This window comes from Amphiura filiformis, chromosome 3, assembly GCF_039555335.1.
Source record: "Amphiura filiformis chromosome 3, Afil_fr2py, whole genome shotgun sequence".
Taxonomy (NCBI): domain Eukaryota; kingdom Metazoa; phylum Echinodermata; class Ophiuroidea; order Amphilepidida; family Amphiuridae; genus Amphiura; species Amphiura filiformis.
In genome coordinates, this window is record NC_092630.1 from 81,582,587 (window position 1) to 81,603,132 (window position 20,546).

Genomic DNA, 20,546 nt, shown 5'->3' on the forward strand with positions numbered 1-20,546 from the left:
GAAGTCCCTTCTCATTCGACAATTGATCTCAACATCCTTCAGGTCACATTAAGTAACCATTAATCTTTGCTACCAAGTTAAGTACCGAGTTAAGTGGCAGTCAGTAAACAATGATACTTTTGGAATGAATATATGTAACGAAACTTTATTCAAATTTAGGGGCTATGCAATAATTATATGTCGGGGCCCTCGAGGCGCAAGGGGCACCAAGCGATTTATAGCAGGGCAAAAGGGGTGGGGCAAACCATTTTGGGCAAGTCGAAAGGGTGGAAAGAGTTTTTGGCAAGTCAAAATGGGAGGCAAGGCACGCTTTGATGGGGTACCTTTTAGATAAAAATAATGCTATACAAAGTCTTGGGAAAACAGTACGTATACGGAAACAAACAAATGCTGGGACTTTTCCTTTTTTGGACCAAAAATCATAAATTAAGTAGGCGCCCCTGATTTAGCAACACCAGATCAATTGTGAAGTCAAGACATCTCGACTCGAGTGATTTTATTTCTAAAATGAGCTGTATCTCTGATTTACGAAAATCCACAAAAATGACAGCGCGTGGTCACAAACCAATGTCCCTAATATTTCATTTTTGGTCTATCTCAATAATACTAACATACCTTGTACAAACCCAGCAAACACAAACCGTTTTCGACATCATTCGCCAAAGGTTAGATAAGTTTGCCAGAAAACGTTTAAATGTCGGGTTATATAGAGGGTATAAAACGTTTTCATAACATTTAAAAACATTTTTGATAACCTCCTGCAAATATTCTAACAAAATGTTATTTATGTGTTGACAAAATATTTGGCAAAAAAGTTTGCAAAACAATATTTTACAAAAACATTTTGAAAACATTTTAAAAATAGTTTTGTAGTGTGTTTTCATACATAACGTTTTAAAACGTTTTCATGACCTATATATAACCCGACATTTTAATGTTATTAAAACGTTTTGACCAAAACCAAAACCCCAAAATATAACCGGTTTAAAACGTTTTAAAAATGTTTTGTGTTTGCTGGGAATAATGTAGCTAAGAATTATGTCGATATTGTTGCAAAAATGACAACAGAGTAGATGCCCTTTCTTATGAATTTCGATTACCAAATGAAATCAACGCAAGCTATGTTCAGACTAATTAAGTACATTATTTTATTCACTTGTTTCAAACAAGTCAATAAAATAATGTACTTTAAATTAGTCGTTTGTATCCTCTATAACAGGTGGCTACGGGCATAAAATTTAAGGGTCTTTTTTGGCAAACTTAGATTAACCTCAAGTTAGATTAAATTGTTCTCAAAGATGAGCATTTTTTGTGTACCAAATAACCTTTTTTACGTACTACTAATTCGGTCACTAAACAAGGAGATTGTGGATTATGTCAAAAGTAGCTAAAGCTAAAAGTGCGTATCTTTCCCCCAAAAGCGATTTACTTTGATCTTCTTTCGACTTCAAGGGAACAAGACTGAATGAAGGCGTGTACAAAAAAAATTACATTTCAGATACTATCCTGTTTACCCGCCAGTTTTATAGGAGGTTAACTTGTTTCAAAAACGCACTAAATATTTGTTTAGGGGTGTTTTATTTTTGCTCACACAAACATGACAAAAGGGCAAATCCTGTGGGTTAGGCTATGTTTGAAAACATTTTGTTGCGCCCCGTGGCAAAACTGGACTCCGCTATCAGACTATGACTAGTGATGACCCGGACTATGACGTTTACGTTATTTACTTTTCTGAGAAGTATATCGCTTATTTTTTTTGGTTCTATTATTAGTTTTAGCGCTTGCCAAGTCGGGTATTACAAAGGCGCAAGTTCAATTTCGAAGAAAGATAAAAAGATCTTTTAATATCACCCCATCACCATGCTGTATTATATCATACTGCCACTTTGACCTGAAATTATTCAACCGTACGCAGCACTGTCACTCACCACCAAGCAGAAGTCATACAGCGCCGCAATTGTCATGATTGTGTTTATGCAGTGTGACGAAAAGGTTAGGCATCACAGAAGTGAATTGGCAAGTCAACACTACTATTTAGTTTCGGCATGCTATACCAATAGTACCAGTCCAGTACCAGTCTGTAATACGTGCATCTTAAAATTGTAATACGTGATATACTAATCTGAAGAAAATGAAGAAAAACTCAAATAGTAATTCCAATGATGATACTGATGGCCCAGACCCTCCTGATGGAGGTTGGGGATGGCTGGTAGTGCTTGGAGCACATGTCTCCCAAGCGCTTAGTCTTGGCATACTGACATCATGTGGACCAATCATCTTGGAATGGCAACGTTTCTTTAACACCAGCCTAGCAGTGACATCATGGGTGTTTTCTTTGACTGCTCTTATGGGTGCTATTATTAGTAAGTTTAAATATAGAATTCATCCTCTGACTTAAAAGTCAGAGGATGAATTCTGAAAAATCTTCATTGTTAAACTTAACCTATAGCAACGAAATTAGAGAAGCTGCTGATAGCTGGTCCTTGGCAAGCTGACACGCTTTTGTTGTAATGGTTGCATGGACCATTTATTTTGCTATTTTGAGCGTTTTGGGGAGAACAAAAGCCGACAGTATTTTATATAATACCAATATGCGTATTTACAATAATCTTATTACTCTCTTGAAATATTTTTTAAAAGGCTGAGCCGTTTATTCAATTCAACCTTGATTATTTATTTGGCCATATATACCTGTATTTTAAAGCCTGCAAACTAAAATACATGTGAAGCAGGCCGACGGTTTTTTTTGTTGTTGTTTTTTCGTGCTTTTTTTAAGATATACTTTTCATCTGTGTATCTAATTCACCTTTAATGTAGAGTCTGTCGTATATCTGATATAGCCTAGTCTAGACATGCATGTAAACCCGATGATATTTGCACGCAGGTAAAACCTACGTGCAGCATTAAGTTTCCGTGTGTTTAGAAGTGAATAATACATGAATAATCTATACCGATATACTATTGTTTTGATTTTCCTTGGGTCAAGGCTGAACTTGTTATTTCTATTGTGTTGTGTTCTTTGTCATGGTGTCCCCGAGTCATTCAAATTACTAAAACGATAAGTGTTTAAACTATTGCTGCAATTTGTGTTACTAGGCGTATTCAGACAGTCATATAATCTCAAGGATCGGCGTACTTTAGGATTGCGATTCCTGAGTCAATCCAAGACATGCGTGTCCAACCGATTCCATTGAAAACAGAGTTTTGCGATGCCTGTTGAGCAGGTTTAGAATACAACTGGAATCTTGAATACTGTTACCTTAAATTAGGCATTTCAATGACACTTTAACGTCCTTGCCGTCCCCATTTTCATCCCTGACAAAAAAAAAAATTTGGGGGGGGGGGGGCAGGTTGCCCACCCGGCTCTTCCTGGCTACGCCACTGGGCGCGCGGAATTGAATCAATTAAATATAGGTCTTAATGACAGTTAATTATTCGAGAATTTGCATTTTTGAACGTTTCTATACTTTTTTTTCATAAACCTTTTCAGAACGCATATTACCCACTAATAAAATTATGTGCCAAAAATCGATTGCCCCTTTTCAACAAATATCTGCTCCCTCCCCCACAGCTTGCCAAAAATAGCTAAAAATTCTTGCCCACCCTCATTTTACCCTTCCCCCGGTTTCATGTTTATTACACAGCCCCTAATTTAGGGATAAATTTGGGATAAATTTGAAGACAAACTTAGGGGTTGGAATCCTCAAAACATTTCACACGGCCAATTTCCCCCACGTTTTTTGCTTGAGAACCCTGTTGCTTAAGCAAAAGGCTCTCCCTGTGGATGTGCCTATATAACAAGTAGGCAATTTGTTCTTGATAAATAAATAGCCTATTCAAGTCTGCAGAATGTTTAATACTTGTGACTTAAACCATGTTTTCAAACGCCACAGGACTGCAGCGTCAAGCTTTGGAGGTTAGTAAATCGTTTCACCCGGGGTTCGTTTCACCGCCAGAAGCGCCGTTGAACCAGAAACCCTGCAGGGTCTACGGTTGAATCCGCCATATTTTACTGCTTCATCTTACTCCAAATTGTAAAGCACAAAGGTGTGCAGATAATGATAAAATAACTATAAATCAATTATTATTATCAATTATTTATTGCAGGTTTAACATAGATCTATCCATGCACATATTAATTCCACATCACTCCCATCTGAAAACACAAAGTTCCGATCTACGGTAAAATACAGTTGAGTTATGTTAGTATTGATCCCAGGAAAAACCAACCAAACACAGATTGGATTAAAAATTTAAAGGCTTTCCTTTTGGGATTTTCACTGAAAATGCTCATTGTCCTGGTGATAAATTTGAGCCATCATTTAGTTTTTGACCAGTTACGCGTTTATACTTGATGACGTTTATTTCCCTGTTGAGGAAGACGTGATTTTGTTAATCAAACCAAAGTGATCAAACCACAGATACTAGTATCAAACAAGGTCATACAAATTTATTTGAGGTTTTAGCTAATACACGGCGAAACACAATATATAAATAAAAATTCCTTTAAAAAAGGAATGGGGAGCCCAATGTGAGCTTGGATGTGATGTGAGGAAATGCAAGGGGTTTGATTTGTTCAAAAAATTTCATAAGCAACAAAGGGAAGATTATTAAATTTAAAGGATATGTATTGGAGTATGGATTCGTTGTTCTGTAATTCAAAAGTGATGTGTGAGTAACATGATTTATGGAAAGAGCCAAATTTGGATGGTTGTATGTGGAATTCAGAACAATCGGGATGTACATTTATACTAAACGTTGAAATATATTTTGTAAAATTTTAAAGAATACAAGACAGTACGTGCATTTGTTAACATAAACGTAGTTATAGGTATACAATGATGAGCCATTTACATTTAAAATATTTGCAATGTTTTTTTATTAATAGGTTGTCAACGTTTTGTCGAATACGTCGTTTGGGGGAGAGCTAAAACCGATAGTATTTATAATACCAATATATATGTATTTTTTTACAATAATCTTATTACTCTCTTGAAATATTTTCAAAAGTTGGAGCCCTTTTTATACGCCTTTGAATTGTGCGTTGCAATTTGGAGCATGTTAAGGGATCTGGAATGGGCGTTTTGAGCGTTTCGACAGTATTTTTTGTGGGCACATGAGAGCACATCAGACATATCGAATTGCATTCTGAATACCAAGAATGTCTTTCTGATATCAAATAATTTACATTTTTGAAATTCACGATATAATACAAATTTTATGACAAATTATTAAAATTTGATATTTTTCACATTTTGATATATAACAGTCCTCGAAGTAAATTTTATAAATCTAATGATATAGTGTATGTAGCTGGGAGGAAAAGCCGACGATCAATTGAAAATTTTGACCTTTCATATTGAAGATCTAATTTTTTTGGTGTTTTGGGGAAAAAATCCATATATTCAATACGAAAGGTCAACATTTTCAATTGATCGTCGGTCTTTCATCCCACCTACATACACTTTAAGTACATATTATCATATTTATAAAGTTTACTTCGAGTATTGTTAAATATCAAAAATATCAATTTTTAATCATTTGCCATAAAATGTGTATTACATTGCGAATTTCAAAAAAAGCAAAATTATTTGATATCAGAAGGACATTCTTCGTATTCAGAATGCAATTCGATATGTCTGATCCCAGTAACACACAAAACGTTTTCGACATCATTCGCAAAAGGTTATAAAAGGTTGTCAGAAAACGTTTAAATGTCGGGTTATATAAAGGGTATATTAAGATTATAAAACGTTTTCATAACCTTAAAAAACATTTTTTGATAATCTACAATCTACTGCTCAGCAAACAAAAATGTTTTACAGAAAACGTTTAAATGTCGGGTTATATAAAGGGTATAAAAACGTTTTAATAACATTCCAAAAAGATTCTTGAAAACTTGCTACAGAACATTCTAAACAGAATGTTATTTAGAGCTGAAAAATATTTTGCGAAAAATGTTTGCCCAAAATATTTTCAATAACGTTTTAAAAACGTTTTCATGTCCTTTATATAACCCGACATTTAAATGTTATTAAAAGGTTTAAAAAAAAAAAAAATTTTAAGAACATTTCTGTGTTTGCTGGGTTCAAACATTTTAACATAATGTTATTTAAGTACTGACACAATATTTGGCAAAAATGTTTGCAAAAATAGTTTACTATAACATTTCTTGAAAACATTTAAAAATATTGTTGTAGTGTGTTTTCATACAAAACGTATTAAAACGTTTTTACCTAAACCAGAAGCCAAAATATAACTTATTTAAAACGTTTTTAAAACGTTTTTGTGTTTGCTGGGATGTGCTCTAATGTCCCACAATAAATACTGTCCAAAGGTTCATACCCCACCCCTTAAATATGCCACAGGGTTTCTGGTTCAACGGCACTTCTGGCAGTGAAACGAACCCCGGGTGAAACGATTTACTAAACTCCAAAGCTTGACGCTGCAGTCCTGTGGCGTTTGAAAACATGGTCACTCATCACATGTCTACAAACCGAATTTATCAAATCCAAAAACACAGTTTTACGAAAAACAGTGTTTATAAACATTGTTTTACGAATTATTGTACATCTAGCTTGCCATAAACGTAACATAACATAATATATACGTGTAAATTTTATTTATAATTTTGTTATTCTCTACTCCAAATACTGAACTAAAATTCAGCAATAACTGTCAGGAAAATGATATTATAAGATCGTACATTATGGCTTTAATTCTAGTGTTCATATGTAAGTTTGTGACACGACTGAGCTCTCATGATAAATCAGCATTGTTAACGTCAAGAATGATTATTTGTGTGTGGGAGTGGGGACATGAAATAATCTTGTCGACGTCCCAAACTAAATATTTAGTTGTGAAAAGGAACCACATTGGTTTAGTTCATGCCCTTATGTGGGCAAATGTTTATATGTTGGCATTTTGCTTTATTACGTAGAAATTCCATGTGTGAAAAGTTTAACGCTGCTTTAATAGCATAGCTATACATGTATTTAATAACTCAAACTCTACTACTACCACTATAATGATTTAATTTTACGGAAACAATAATATTTCTTCCATTCAAGGATTTGATTACATATCTACATTATTTTATAAGGCTATTATATGATCTTTGCATGAAATAAAAGAAAACAAGAAATTTTTGCAAAAAATTGACGTCATTGGGTAAAATTGGTTCGTATGTTTTTTATGCTGTATGTTTGATGATGGTCGTTTTTAGAATGCTGCAGTACCAGTGTTCTTGTAACTTGTAGGACTACATTCATGATAAACACACTTTCATCCTCCTCAAACTTTGTATGTAGTAACCAGAGAAAGTTTCCCAGGGAGATGTCAAATACTAGTTTAGCTGCTACGCTCCCAAATCTGGTGCAATTGTGTACTTTGTGATATAAGCATGGGATCTTCTACACATGAAGTACATGGTCCAAAGTTAATTTTAAGATGTGGAGCCACTTTGGATTTGACCCTTTGTGACCGTTAGAGGTCACGAAAGGTCACACAGTGGTAAGAATTTGAAAATGCTCCAATCTTGTCGACATATACACCATATTATTCGTCTGATCACAAGGATCTCAAAAATGTATATTCTGTGCTACAGAGTTATTCTACAAAAACCTCATTTTTTGGGTAAAAACAGTACATTGATTAACATTAATTGGTTGTACAGGGGTGAAAAAAACCTGATCCGATTTTGCCAAAATTGGTGGCAAATTGTTTCTCTTGATATAGGAATCAAGAAACAGTTAGTACTTACGACCTATTTATGTACTCTTTACTTGTTATTTGCAATGGAATCCAACGGTTAACAGGGCCCTATGACCAGCCAATGGCATTTTATACTTTAACCTCTATCTTAGTAGGTTAACACAGTAGATATACAAAACTATTCTTTTTATGATTTGTTTCAGCTAAACGGACAATTTTCCACCATTTTTGTCAAAATCGGTTGAAATTTTTACCCTTGTACAACGAAAATGTGCAATTTTTACACCAAAATGAGGTTTTTGTAGAATAACTCTGTAAAATTAGGTCATAGATAGCACAAACTATACACTTTTGATATTCTTGTGATTAGACGAATAATTTGGTGTATCTTACGACAAGATTGGAGTGTATTTTCACATTTTTACCCCTGTGTGACCTTTCGTGACCTCTAACGATCATTAGGGGTCAAATGGCTCCACATCTTTGGACCATGTACTTCATTGTGTGGAAACACCCATGCTTTTATCACAAAGTGCACAATTGTACCAGATTTGGGAGCTTACAGCTGTACTATTCCATGATTCTCGGATAAAGAGGACTGAAGAATATGTTTTCTTTTGCGGCGTCATTCGTTCTGCTATCACATTAGCGACTCACCATTTAGATATCAAAGGGGCTGGGTAGCTTTATGGAAAAAAAGTCTCCCCATATGAGCAAAAAAAGGGCCCACCACAGACAACAAAAGACATTTGCTCCACCTCACTGGTGTACTATGTGTTATTTGTACTACGCAAAAAAAGTTTCTTTATGGTTTGGAAATTTACCCACTATTAAAATCTAGCAACTAATTTTGTACGTTTGCTAAATAATCGCATGCGAGAGATTGTCCTACGCATTTTGACACCTCAATCACTACCTACGACACTCCTGAGAAAAGATATAAATGTTTAAATACCAAGAGGTCGACAAATACAAATTGCAAAGAAGCCTATTCAATGGTTTAGAGCTGATTCACTGATCCAAGACGATTTCCGCCTTTTCAATTTGAATTTAAAGCATTTTCCTTGATGCATGTTGGATAATTCTTTGCTTATTGTGCAGATATAATAAATGATCAAAGACAAAGGTGAGTGGGTACGTTTTGAGAGATGGGTTTGGAAAAGCGATTCAAAACAGGTCATGATTACTGCAGCCAGGACAGCTGCATTCCTGGAAGCAGAAGGAAGACACTTGAGTGGCCCTCCAGAAGCTTGATCTTAACACCTTGGAGAACCTCTGGGATCAGCTCAAGAGGCGAGTCAACAAGAAGAGAAGATAAAGGCAGATACAACCCTGGTGGGATTGCGTCACATCTTTATTAACGAGTGGAACGGGATTGAGCAAGGTAACATTCGACGCCTCATTAGGAGCCTGAGTCGCCGCGTGGCTGCTGTAAGGGAGGCCAACGGTGGACACACAAAGTACTGAAAGACTGGTAAAGAAAGAGATTAATCTCAAGTAAAGTTGGAATGCTGAAAACTTGAATAGGCCTTTTTGCAATTTTTATTTTTCGACCTCGTGTTACTTAAACATTCATATCTTTTCTCAGGAGTGTCGTAGTGTAGTGTTTGAGGTGTCAAAATGCGCAGGACAATTCCCTGCATGCGATTATTTAGCAAACATACAATATTAGTCGGTAGAATTTAATAGTGGGTAAATTTCCTAACCATAAAGAAACGTTTTTTGCGTAGTGTATTTACCCTGACTACTCATATCCATAAGTACCAGACTTGAGTCCTGTTTATCAGGGACAGTCTGTGTAGCTTAGTGGTAAGAGCGCTCGCCCCGCAATTTAGAGGTTCCCGCACAGGCAAGTATTTCCAATTGTACTTTTTTGTTTAATTGGACTAGTGTGCGATGCGTGACTCTTCTTTACCCTGTATATTTACATGTCACAATTTATCCTAAATTCTTGAAATAGAATATCGAAAATGTAATCCGAGCTTCAGTTTGTTATTCACCTATCCCTACCGTCATTTCTCACCTCATTTGTTCCCTCCAGTACTTCTCCGCTGTCAGTTAATTCCTCTTTGAGTAGGCCTACCCCTTTTGTCAGTGTTGTATTATTGTCATTCAATATGTATGATATCCGCATTTTAAAACAAATCATTCTTTTCATATTTGCGTTACTCCTCAGCCCCATTTGCAGCTGGTGTCGCATCAAAGCTAGGATCCCGTCCTTTGGTTATGTGTGGCGGGGTCGTTTCTTTTGCCGCTTTTCTCTTGAGTGCATTCGCCACAAGCATTGAACAACTTTTTGCATTTATGGGCGTTATTATGGGTAAGTGAATATTGCATATGGTCGAATCCAATGAAAAGTGTACACGGCATGTTCAGGGCCATAACTTAAAAGTATTAATCAATTGGCATTCGTTTTTGTATTGTGTTTATTCGCCTTGATCATATGCTTCGCGCCATATATAATAAGACCCCCTTCTGTGAAAAAACTTAGACACAGAGACCCCAAAACGTACTATTTTTACCCATTTTTTCAAAATATTTCTTAATGTATTTTTAAAAACATCTAAATCAGTTATGAAAAGAAGTCATTGGATTGAATCTAAATTGGTTTCCTGAAAGGTGTGTATTCAAAGATTGCCTGTTCAATTTTTACATATTTGTACATAATTATGAATTTTTTGTGATAATTTTTTGAGTGGTATTTTTTACATTACCTACGAATACAATTTTTCATAGCACTAGATATATCTTTAAAAAATGGAAATCACTAATAAATGCGCAATTGATACAAGCTTTGATATGTCCAATACTGAAATGCATTGCATTCGGACATCTTTATTATTGTGTTTAGCTGCCAGAAATTCTAAATGGCACAAAGGTACATGAATACATGTTAAAAGCTGTGCCATTTCCACAAAGTGAGAGAATAGTAAACAATAGTTAAGCAATAGGTGCAGGGTAATACACTCTTTATTTCTACCAAGTTTCAATAACCTGCGTTTAAATATTTCTGAGATGTCAACAATAAAAGCAAGTATTCGTAGGTAAATTTCGGTAACCGAATGTTACCTACGAATACACTTTGACATCATGACAGTATTGTGAAACACCGCCATTCATGCCAATGCCCATATTGGTACATAACGAAGGCCTGTATGTTTGCTATCAAATCATATGTAAATGAAAGTTGCGAATTCACATACATGCCCACCATGCAAAACTGAATACGGCTTAATTGGTGAAAAATATGTACTGAAATAGACGACGGTCTGCTCATTTGAAAGAAAAATCAGATTCAAAGAAGATTAGAAGGGGATAAATACTTGGATTTGTCAACTGTCATGTGTGCTTCATTTTAAATGTTTACCGACCTTCTGGTTTCTTAGTAATTTGTGTCCAAATTGATTTATTCGAAGGTAACTTTTGACGTTTTCGCTAAGGTTACCTACGAATACCATAGAAAAAAACGACTGTTCTCATTGTCTCATGATCTAGACAACACATTGATGGACCCTGGTATAAAGCTAATTGTAGTTGCCCTCAAACGAAAGGCCACAAGACGTAACTGACTCCAAGATGGACTTCACAAGTCTGCAATGACGGTTTTAAGCGATTTGTGTGCAATTAAGCAAATTAAAGTCACGTTAGTGCCTTTGTTTCTTACTTCAATCCTCTTTCAACCGTTGTGAACCGACATTATTAATACATGATAGGGTCTAAAGTATCAATAAACGCACATAAAGAAAATAATACATTCAAAGTGCTTTATAAAATGAAGTTTTGATTGCGATATCCACCAAAAGTCTAATTCTTACCTACAAATACTGAAATGTTACTTACGAATACAGCATAATACATGACATGTGTAATGAAGTGTCCCTACCAATGGAAATCTTCATTTTCAAAAATAAACTAGCATAAATTGACTGATATCATATTGATCGCGTTATAAAAATAAGAACAAATATTTTCTGGTTGAGTTAGCATTTTCCGGACACCCTGTGGTCTACATTACACGAAATTACATGAATCCTAGTGGTATTCGTAGGTAACATTGGGTTTTGAATTACATGAATCCTAGTGGTATTCGTAGGTAACATTGGGTTTTGATATCACATTTACTATCACACGTCCTGGATTTATTTTTCAAGATTAGTAATGGCACTTTTGGTTCCTATAAGGCCAATATGTCATCAAATCAATGGGCAAAAGGAAAAAAATTGTGGAGACATTTTTATTTCGGACTTTTATTTTTGGCCCGTGGACACTTTTGGTTGGATTCGACCATATATCTCACAATTTAAAATCATTTATGAAGATGCGTAAAAAACATGCAACTCGACATGAAAATCCGACGTTGGAATTTGGCCACTGAGGATTTCCCTGCATGGAAACCTTATAGATTAGTATTGTGGAATGACTTGATAAGATTTTTGTTAAAAACTGCGATTGTCATCTACGGGTATTCTACTAGATTTTGTTTGCGTTTGTATATATAATCTATGTGTGGACATGGACAGACTTGAAAGACTCGAATAACTGATTTAAAATTTGACTTGACAATCGTGCGAAATGTTTATTTAGGTATCTGAGAGTGTGTGTCATGTAGGCCTAGATATTATTATATCATGTTTATCCAAAACCCAAGTTTATAATTTATTTCCCTCCAAGCGGTAATAACATAGTGATGCGTATTCGTTATACGGGAAAAGAATATAGCATTATCATTATAACTGTGAGGTTCTATATATTTTCATGATTTATTGAAAGCATTTGTCATGAACTAGTGTGACAGAAGTTAGCTAGAAATTAGTAGACCTAACTAAACGTTATTTACTACAATACCGTATGTCACTGCTATTGAATGAAAATCTTGTTATTTACTACCATGACTACACTATCACACACTTAAGGGCGTACTACACCCATATATTGGTTTGATTGGTCTAAAAAAAATATTTTTTCATTTATAGCTAGGCGATATATGCACGGATCATGTGAAATTAAAAAATATGAAAAACATCGTTTTTCACCTATTTTGTCTTAAAAGTTGATTGGTTGATAAGGACGCTTATTCATCCCTTTTTAAGGGATTTTTTATTTAGCGAGAGTACGTAGTCAATCTTCATAGGGATGGGCGATACCAGCTTTTGGTACCCATTGTCGAACTAGAGCAGTCAGTCAGAGGGTTTGGGTCGAATTTGTAGAAAAAATAAAACAAAATGAAAAAAAATGGCCGCGGAGCGCGCTTGCGCGACGCAGGGGGTTGTCTGAGGGAGGGTGTTCCCCCCTCAGAAATAAAAAAAAAAAACCGTGTGCAAAATGAAGATCTAATTGAAGCGATTTGGTGGACAATTTTGGCACTATTATGCCAAGGCCTATATACTAGTGTAAAATTTTAGTTTGGCGGCCGAAAATTTGTGAGAGCCTTTCGTGGACAAGTTTCGAATTCCCTATTATCGTAGGCCTATAAATTGTTTTAAACATAAATCGGCGAAAGCAGAAGCGAAAATGGCCACTTGTATATCGATTACGCAGGGAGGGTAAAATGAAGACTAAATTGAAGTGATTTGGTGGACCATTTTGGTACTAGTGTGTAAAATTTTAGTTTGAAAAAGCCGCAAATTGGTTAATTGATGTTCCATGAAACCTTCCTTGGACAAGTTTTCCTGTAAGCCTATACCGCAAATTGGGCTTAAATTTGCAAATGTTGGAAGAAGAGCGAAAATGATCATATGTTTATCCACTACGCAAGGGGGAGTCTGAGGGGGATGTTCCCCCTGAGAAGTTTGAAAAATTTGCAAAATGAAGGTCGAATTGAAGCCATTCGGTGCATTGTTTTACACTACTATTTGAATCAATTGCTTTAAACAGAAAAAAGGGCCCGAAATCAATTTGCAAAACTTGAGATTGGCAATTACTATAGCATGCATAAATCGATGAAGTCGTTATGGAGTCCGTCTTAATTTTTGACTTTGGTGGCAAAATGTGAGGGGCCCTGTATATCGGCGGACCCGCAGTAATTTTCACGTGCTTTTAGGACGAGGACCCGCCTTCAAGCAATGCCTAGTCGCAGGCCTCTATAGGACCTACTTCCAATCGTCCCGACTGTGCGGTTATTTACACATGGGCCTACTCAATTACGTGCAATTTAGTTTCTCTCCTCCTTTCCTCCATTTTCTCTTCTCTTTTTCTCCTTTCTTCCCCTTCTCTTCTCTTTATTTATTTATTTATTTGGGGGGGGGGCGTCAGCCACCTGAATCCGCGCCTTAATTGAGTCCATGTGTAGGCCTATTGGAGGGGGGGGGTACTGAGGCCTACCACATTTAATAACGAACTTACTTACTCTTTGTGGGATTTCGAATCGCAACACAGGTAATAATAAAACCAGTAGCAAACTTCACTTTACCAACAAGATACAACAACTTTACAAGTTTCTTTTTAATTAATGAAACAAAGCTTATTTTTGACTCAGAGTTTAAATTTAAGATGCTAGCCGAAGTCAATAACTTTGCACATTCTTCGGGTTCCTTTGTTTCCACTCTTGTTAAAAGAAGACATAAAACCTGATGATCAGCTGACTCTTTTTGTTGACAATTTAAGTTTAAAACATTATTAACACAATTTTTGTGTTGAAATTAATTGTAAACATTAAACAAAACCAATACATTGGCTATAGTTTCAAATCTTTCATAACATATAACCGTGGTGTTTGTAAAATATTTTGTAAAAGATTTGCAATTAGGCCTACTTTGATTGATTCGAACATTGCAACTTTACAATGCTCAAGAACACGAAAACTTCGGGTGTGTGAAACATTGTTAAAAATTGTATGAAATGAGGATTCCTAGCGTAAACTAGTTTCTATACACTTTTAAATGTGAATGATAGGAGGTCTGTAGGCTAAAGGGGCCCCGAAAAATTTTTGTGATGAATTTTTTTTGCTTCAGCCCCCCCAGCAAGTGTTTGTGAACGGTCGACGGTCCCTATAGGCCTACCACACACAATTCGCTACCTGAAGTCGCTAATAGAGAATGAAAGATTTTTTATTTAATATTTGTTTTCAATTTTCGAATAATTATTTTTGTTTTCAATAGGCCTACGTTCCATAAAAATAAAAGTATTGTATCGGAAATTGACCGATACCAAAATGGTATCGAATCGCCCACCGCTAGAAAAACCAAATCATGGCGTCTGTACAAAAATGTATGCGGAAGTCTTTCGGCAAGCGAATACAGTGAGTTTCATGGATTTATACTGGATATATAATGGATTTTCTTAAAGTGGAATGATTTCAGCATGCGGTACAGGTAAGTGACGAAACTGTTAATACACGTGAACTAGTAGGGTGTCCCATTTAGCTGTTATCATTGTGAACATACCGATTCACATTACAAATGCATTATAAATCATGTTTTGTAAGCTTCCCGTATGTCCTCAGAAAACTGAGCAAAAATTCACCTAATACTGAAAACCAAGGCATTTACTGTTCTTTAATTTCAACCTTATCAAACCTGAAACCAATATGCTGCCTTGCGAACACAAATTTTGCATATCATTGTCAACTAAAAGGGGGGGGGGGAAATAAGTTTAATTTCATTGATAACATGAAATTGATGCATATTAATGTTTTCAAAGCTGTGCATAATTAATTAATTTCCCCCAAAAAATAATTTTTATACTTTTAGCGTCTGTCACAAATGCTTAACAAGTGTGAGTGATTGGATTAACGGTATCAATTCTGAAATTCTAAAGAAACTCGATTTTGTGAATCGAGGTCTATGTACCTCTTCCGAGCTTCTACCTTTAAAAGCATGTAAGCTACATTGATACCGATGCCACCAATAGAACGAGAAGATTTGCCCCTTCATTTTGCATACCACTTTGACCAATTTTTTTTTCTCATTTCTCCACAAAATGCAGAAAACCCGCAAAAAAATCCAATGGGTGTAGTACCCCCTTAAGTCAATTCCATTAATCTTCAACAAAATGAGCTCGTTGGTTATATATATGTACGTTATATATATATGTAAGTTGCGAATAAGTAACAGTTACTCATTATATTAATTTGCACATTCCATTATATCAAAGTAAATTGAAAAATCAAACACACACGACAGAAAAATATCGTAATTAATTTTGTGATAAGACAAACGAATTGTTCAGAAGCCCACTACTCTTACGTATTTAAACCTTTACTTGTATGAAATGAAATAGTGAATATTCTCAGTCACAAGCAAAGTTTTGGATTAAATCTGTTACTGGAACTTGAAGCAAGTTGAAAGTAACTTTGCTCGTATGCATTTAATATGTTTCTATTTCTTTTTGCACACAGGTATCGGTCTTGGCTTGATTTACGCACCCTCTCTCCTTGTTATAGGCATATATTTTAAAAACCGTTATACCCTTGCTAATGGTCTTGCATTTCTTGGTATATGCACCGGTCAGCTCATCTTTTCACCGTTATTTGTGTATTTAAATCAAAAGTACGAATGGGAAGGCGCTCTGTTCATCTTCGCTGCAATTTGTTGCAATTGCATAGCTTGTGGAGCTCTCTTTCGCCCACTCAAACGGAAACACAAGAAATCATCACAAATGGTGACTGCGCAAAGGGTCGATGATATATACACTGAAGTTGATCATGGGATAGCAGCAGATACAGTTGACGGAAGGGGACAAACGTACGCAGATATTGAAGAAGATTTTCAAGAAAGGCAGAAGGCTGCGAAAGGATTTGTGGGCGCTCTTAAGGCACTCGCAGAAGCCTTTGCAATACCTGTGTGTGTATCGAACCATACGTTCAGTATTTATCTCATTTGTACATTCTTTCTCGGAACAGCTTACTTTATACCTCTGACACATCTAGCTAAAAAGGTCTACGATGGTGGGCTCACAGAGGAAGACGCAGCGTGGTTGATATCCGCAATAGGAGCTGGCAGCTTCTTCGGTAGAGGTGGGCATGGATGGTTCGTCGACAAGAGATATATATCTGCACAGACATTTATGTTGATATGCGTTATATTCGCTATGGTGGAAACATTAACGTTTGTATTAACTAATATATTCACCGTCTTGATGGTGGTGTGTTTTTTATTTGGTATCCATACTGGTGTGGTAGTGCCACTGACATTTGTTATACCAAGATTGCTCGTCAAAGCAGAGCAGGTACCTTCGGTTATTGGGTTAACATTACTCATCCATGCCTTAGGGAATGCTGTTGGACCTGTGTTAGGAGGTAGGTACATTAAATCTGTTACTTAATTCCGTACATGCAGCCACACATGTTTCAGAGGAATGAGGAGGTTTGTGGCAGATACAATAGAACTGATGGATGGTTTTGTATCAAGGTGAAAACGGTACATATTTCAAATCTATCAGTTTCTGCAAGATAATGATAATTTTCTCCCTTAACCAGTAAAAGCAACCGATTTGTTGCATGATATCTAGGCAAGTTACTTGAATTTTCACCAATAGACATTAGCCAATCTTCTTTTGTCTAGTCTAATTTGACAAGAAGTCTTGTCAAACTGCACTCAATCCAAGTAAATAAACTTTGACACACTTTCTAGTCAAATTTGGCGTTGTTGATAGAGTCATTGTTTTAGGACTGAACAAGTTTTAATTATGCTGATCGTGTATAATACCAGCAAAAACATGTAACAAAATGACAATTTTCTCAACGACCATCGACATGATGATTTAATGAACTTTATGATTCGATGAACTTCTTTAATTGTTTCCAATTTCGTACTCAGCTATAATAATTTACCTTTTTAGAGAACTCAATCATTTATAGCATTAGAAATCATACGGTCCACTATATTACCTGAACGGGAACCATGGATTATATTATATTATGTGCATGGGTATTTCTAATCAAACTAGTTTGATTGAAGGAAGAATGTTTTTTTTTTTTTATTTCTATAATATGCAGGATGGCTGTACGACATAACGGGCAATTATTTAATATCATTCATCGTCGCATCGGGAATCTACGGGCTTGCTGCCATCTTCTTCATACCAGTTTGCCGTTTTCTATGGAAAGAACATAGATATGGACCTATCACTGATACAACATCATGGCGGCAACCTGAACCTAAACCTCGCGTTACTCAGGGTACAACTCGGAGTACAACTATGACAACTGTGTAAGACTAAAATAATGTTGAAACACATAAACAATATCAATATTATTAGAGGTCTCTCAAAGGCCAGATTCACATTGAAAGCTAGCAGTCTTTCAAATGTTACCATTTAAGTCCCTCCAACAGTAAGTATTGTAGATATTTGGAACTTGACAATACGAGATACACCGGAAGTAACCATTACTTTACATATAAAAACAGGGAAAATCTGTTCCAACTGACCAGCAGGGAACCAAAGGATGGATCCAAAAGGATACAACAGTGTAACACTAGCAATGGATAAAATTAAAAACAGGGAAAATATGACACAACATCCAATGGGGGAGTAACACAAAATATATAAACAGAGTTAAAAACCCGGCGTTTCGAAAAGACAAAACTTTTCTTTTTCAAGGAGTAAAAAAGGAGCCATCCCGGAGCCACCCATGGTAGCTTTCCGTAGACCTACAAACATCAAGGACTTGGTTGTTAGATCATCTCTCAAGATCCCCTCTACGGAAGCCCCTGAATTGGGATTTTCTCCGTGCGACAAGTGTGCCGCATGCAAGCACCAACATGGTCAACGCAACAAAGAGCACACCAAACACACAACTGCTGGTGAGATATTCTGCAGCACCGTCACAGGAGAAAGATACCAGATTCAACACCCTCTTAACTGTCAATCAACTAATGTCATCTACCTCATCACTTGCAAGAAATGTTCGCAACAATACATTGGCAAAACCAAAAGGGCCCTGAAGACCCGGTTACTCGAACACTGTGGAGACGCCAAACACAACAAAGACAAGCCAGTTGCTAGACACTTCAATCAAGCAGGTCACAGTACTGAAGACATCACCATCATGGCCATCGACAGACCTAACAGCCAGAATTACTACCATCGGTTGGCTTTGGAAGCCAAATGGATCAAGACACTATACAGGCTACATCACCGAAAGGCATCAACATCAAGGGTCATTCATAATCTCCCTCTCCTTGCTTATGGCTCGGTCATGCAGATCTCTGTCCCATACCTTTTTCACTTCACTTTTTTGTTCAAAATCGGACCACCTCGTCACTCCTGGCATGCCGTCTTCATGGTCTGGGAGCGGGAGCCAACGCACATAGACGTTGGTACCGCTTGACTGTCCCACCTAGGCGGGCTATGTTGTTCCGTGTGCCGGGTTGTGGGGTCAGTGGTCCTCCTTTTCATTAGATTTTGGTTATCTTCAATTTTCCCTTACCATGTCGATTTCCCATTTTGTGACCTGCTTGGCCTACCATATGTTTTTTGTGCCTTTCCCCAGTCTTTTGTCCCATTTAGCTCTCCATACTTTGCCTGCTGTTATGGTTTTTCACACCTGTCATAACCCACCCTAGGCTCTACTGTTATTTAGATTTCTTTTATTTTCTGCTGCTTAATCAATGTTTTAGTCAATGCAGCTTTGTATCTTCTTCTTTTTATGATCAGAGGTGATCTCCACTATATTGAGAGCAGGTCTCCTTTTTTACTCCTTGAAAAAGAAAAGTTTTGTCTTTTCGAAACGTCGGGTTTTTAACTCTGTTTATATATTTTGTGTTACTCCCCCATTGGATGTTGTGTCATATTTTCCCTGTTTTTAACATTACTTTACAGACATATTACTAATGATATTTTTATTTAAGTAAACTAATATTGTTGTATAATCAGCAGAGAGAATAAAATTGGAACATTCTTCATTTCTTTATTATCATTTATAAATAAATAATATATATAATATAAATAATAGGAGTCCTCGAATACACCCTTGGGGTACACCACAACTTGTATTTAGAAGGGTAGGTTTCATATTAAATGTAAATCCCTTTAATTCACTTTTTACAAGCTTTTACAGCTTGATGAAAGTACACAATAGGTTCACTAATGTCAAGATAGTAACGCCTGATTGCGCACCGCTCATCCTGAGGCTTTCCACCACGAGTGATCGAAAGATTGGAGGGAAAGGGAGTTGTAAAGCAATAATTTGCTTAATTTTTTTTTCAAAACGACTGTGATTACCACAAACCTTTTGCACAGGATTTTTTGACTCGACCAGTCTTACTTTGTGGAAGAATTTCCTGGTTATTAGTGTGGCTGAAACTTGAATAGTCTGTCTAGACATATTTTAAGCACGGATTTTTAATTCTACTGCACGGATTTTTATTCTCACTTTCATAAGTGCATTACTATTAAAGGTAGGCTATAACTCCAGATTTTCACAAAACAAAGATATGTGCTGTACAAGAATACAGAAATGCGAGATATACTGGTTTGCACGACTAAATCTCTGTAGCTGAGTGCGATGATAAACTTAGTCACACCGCTGTTATTACTTTGTTTTACTAACTCCACTAACTTCAAACACAAAAACGTTTTAAAAACATTTTAAATAAGTTATATTTTGGCTTTTGGTTTAGGTAAAAACGTTTTAATAACATTAAAATGTCGGGTTATATAAAGGTCATGATAACGTTTTAAAACGTTTTGCATGAAAACACACTACAACAATATTTTTAAATGTTTTCAAAAAATGTTATTGTAAACTATTTTTGCAAACATTTTTGCCAAATATTGTGTCAATACTTAAATAACATTATGTTCAAATATTTGAACCCAGCAAACACAGAAATGTTCTTAAAATGTTTTTTTCAAAACATTTTAAGAACATTAAATATCGGGTTATATAAAGG

The 20,546-nt window shown here is 36.0% G+C and overlaps 1 protein-coding gene across 1 annotated transcript; it reads left to right on the forward strand.

The window, feature by feature from the left end:
* The first annotated feature begins 1,939 nt into the window (after positions 1-1,939).
* LOC140149252 (monocarboxylate transporter 13-like) lies at positions 1,940-20,454 on the forward strand. The gene is made up of 4 exons (XM_072171490.1): positions 1,940-2,363; positions 9,890-10,033; positions 16,049-16,948; positions 17,648-20,454. The coding sequence occupies exons 1-4, from the start codon at positions 2,132-2,134 to the stop codon at positions 17,863-17,865; spliced, it is 1,494 nt and encodes a 497-aa protein (XP_072027591.1). The 5' UTR covers positions 1,940-2,131; the 3' UTR covers positions 17,866-20,454.
* Positions 20,455-20,546: the final 92 nt, after the last annotated feature.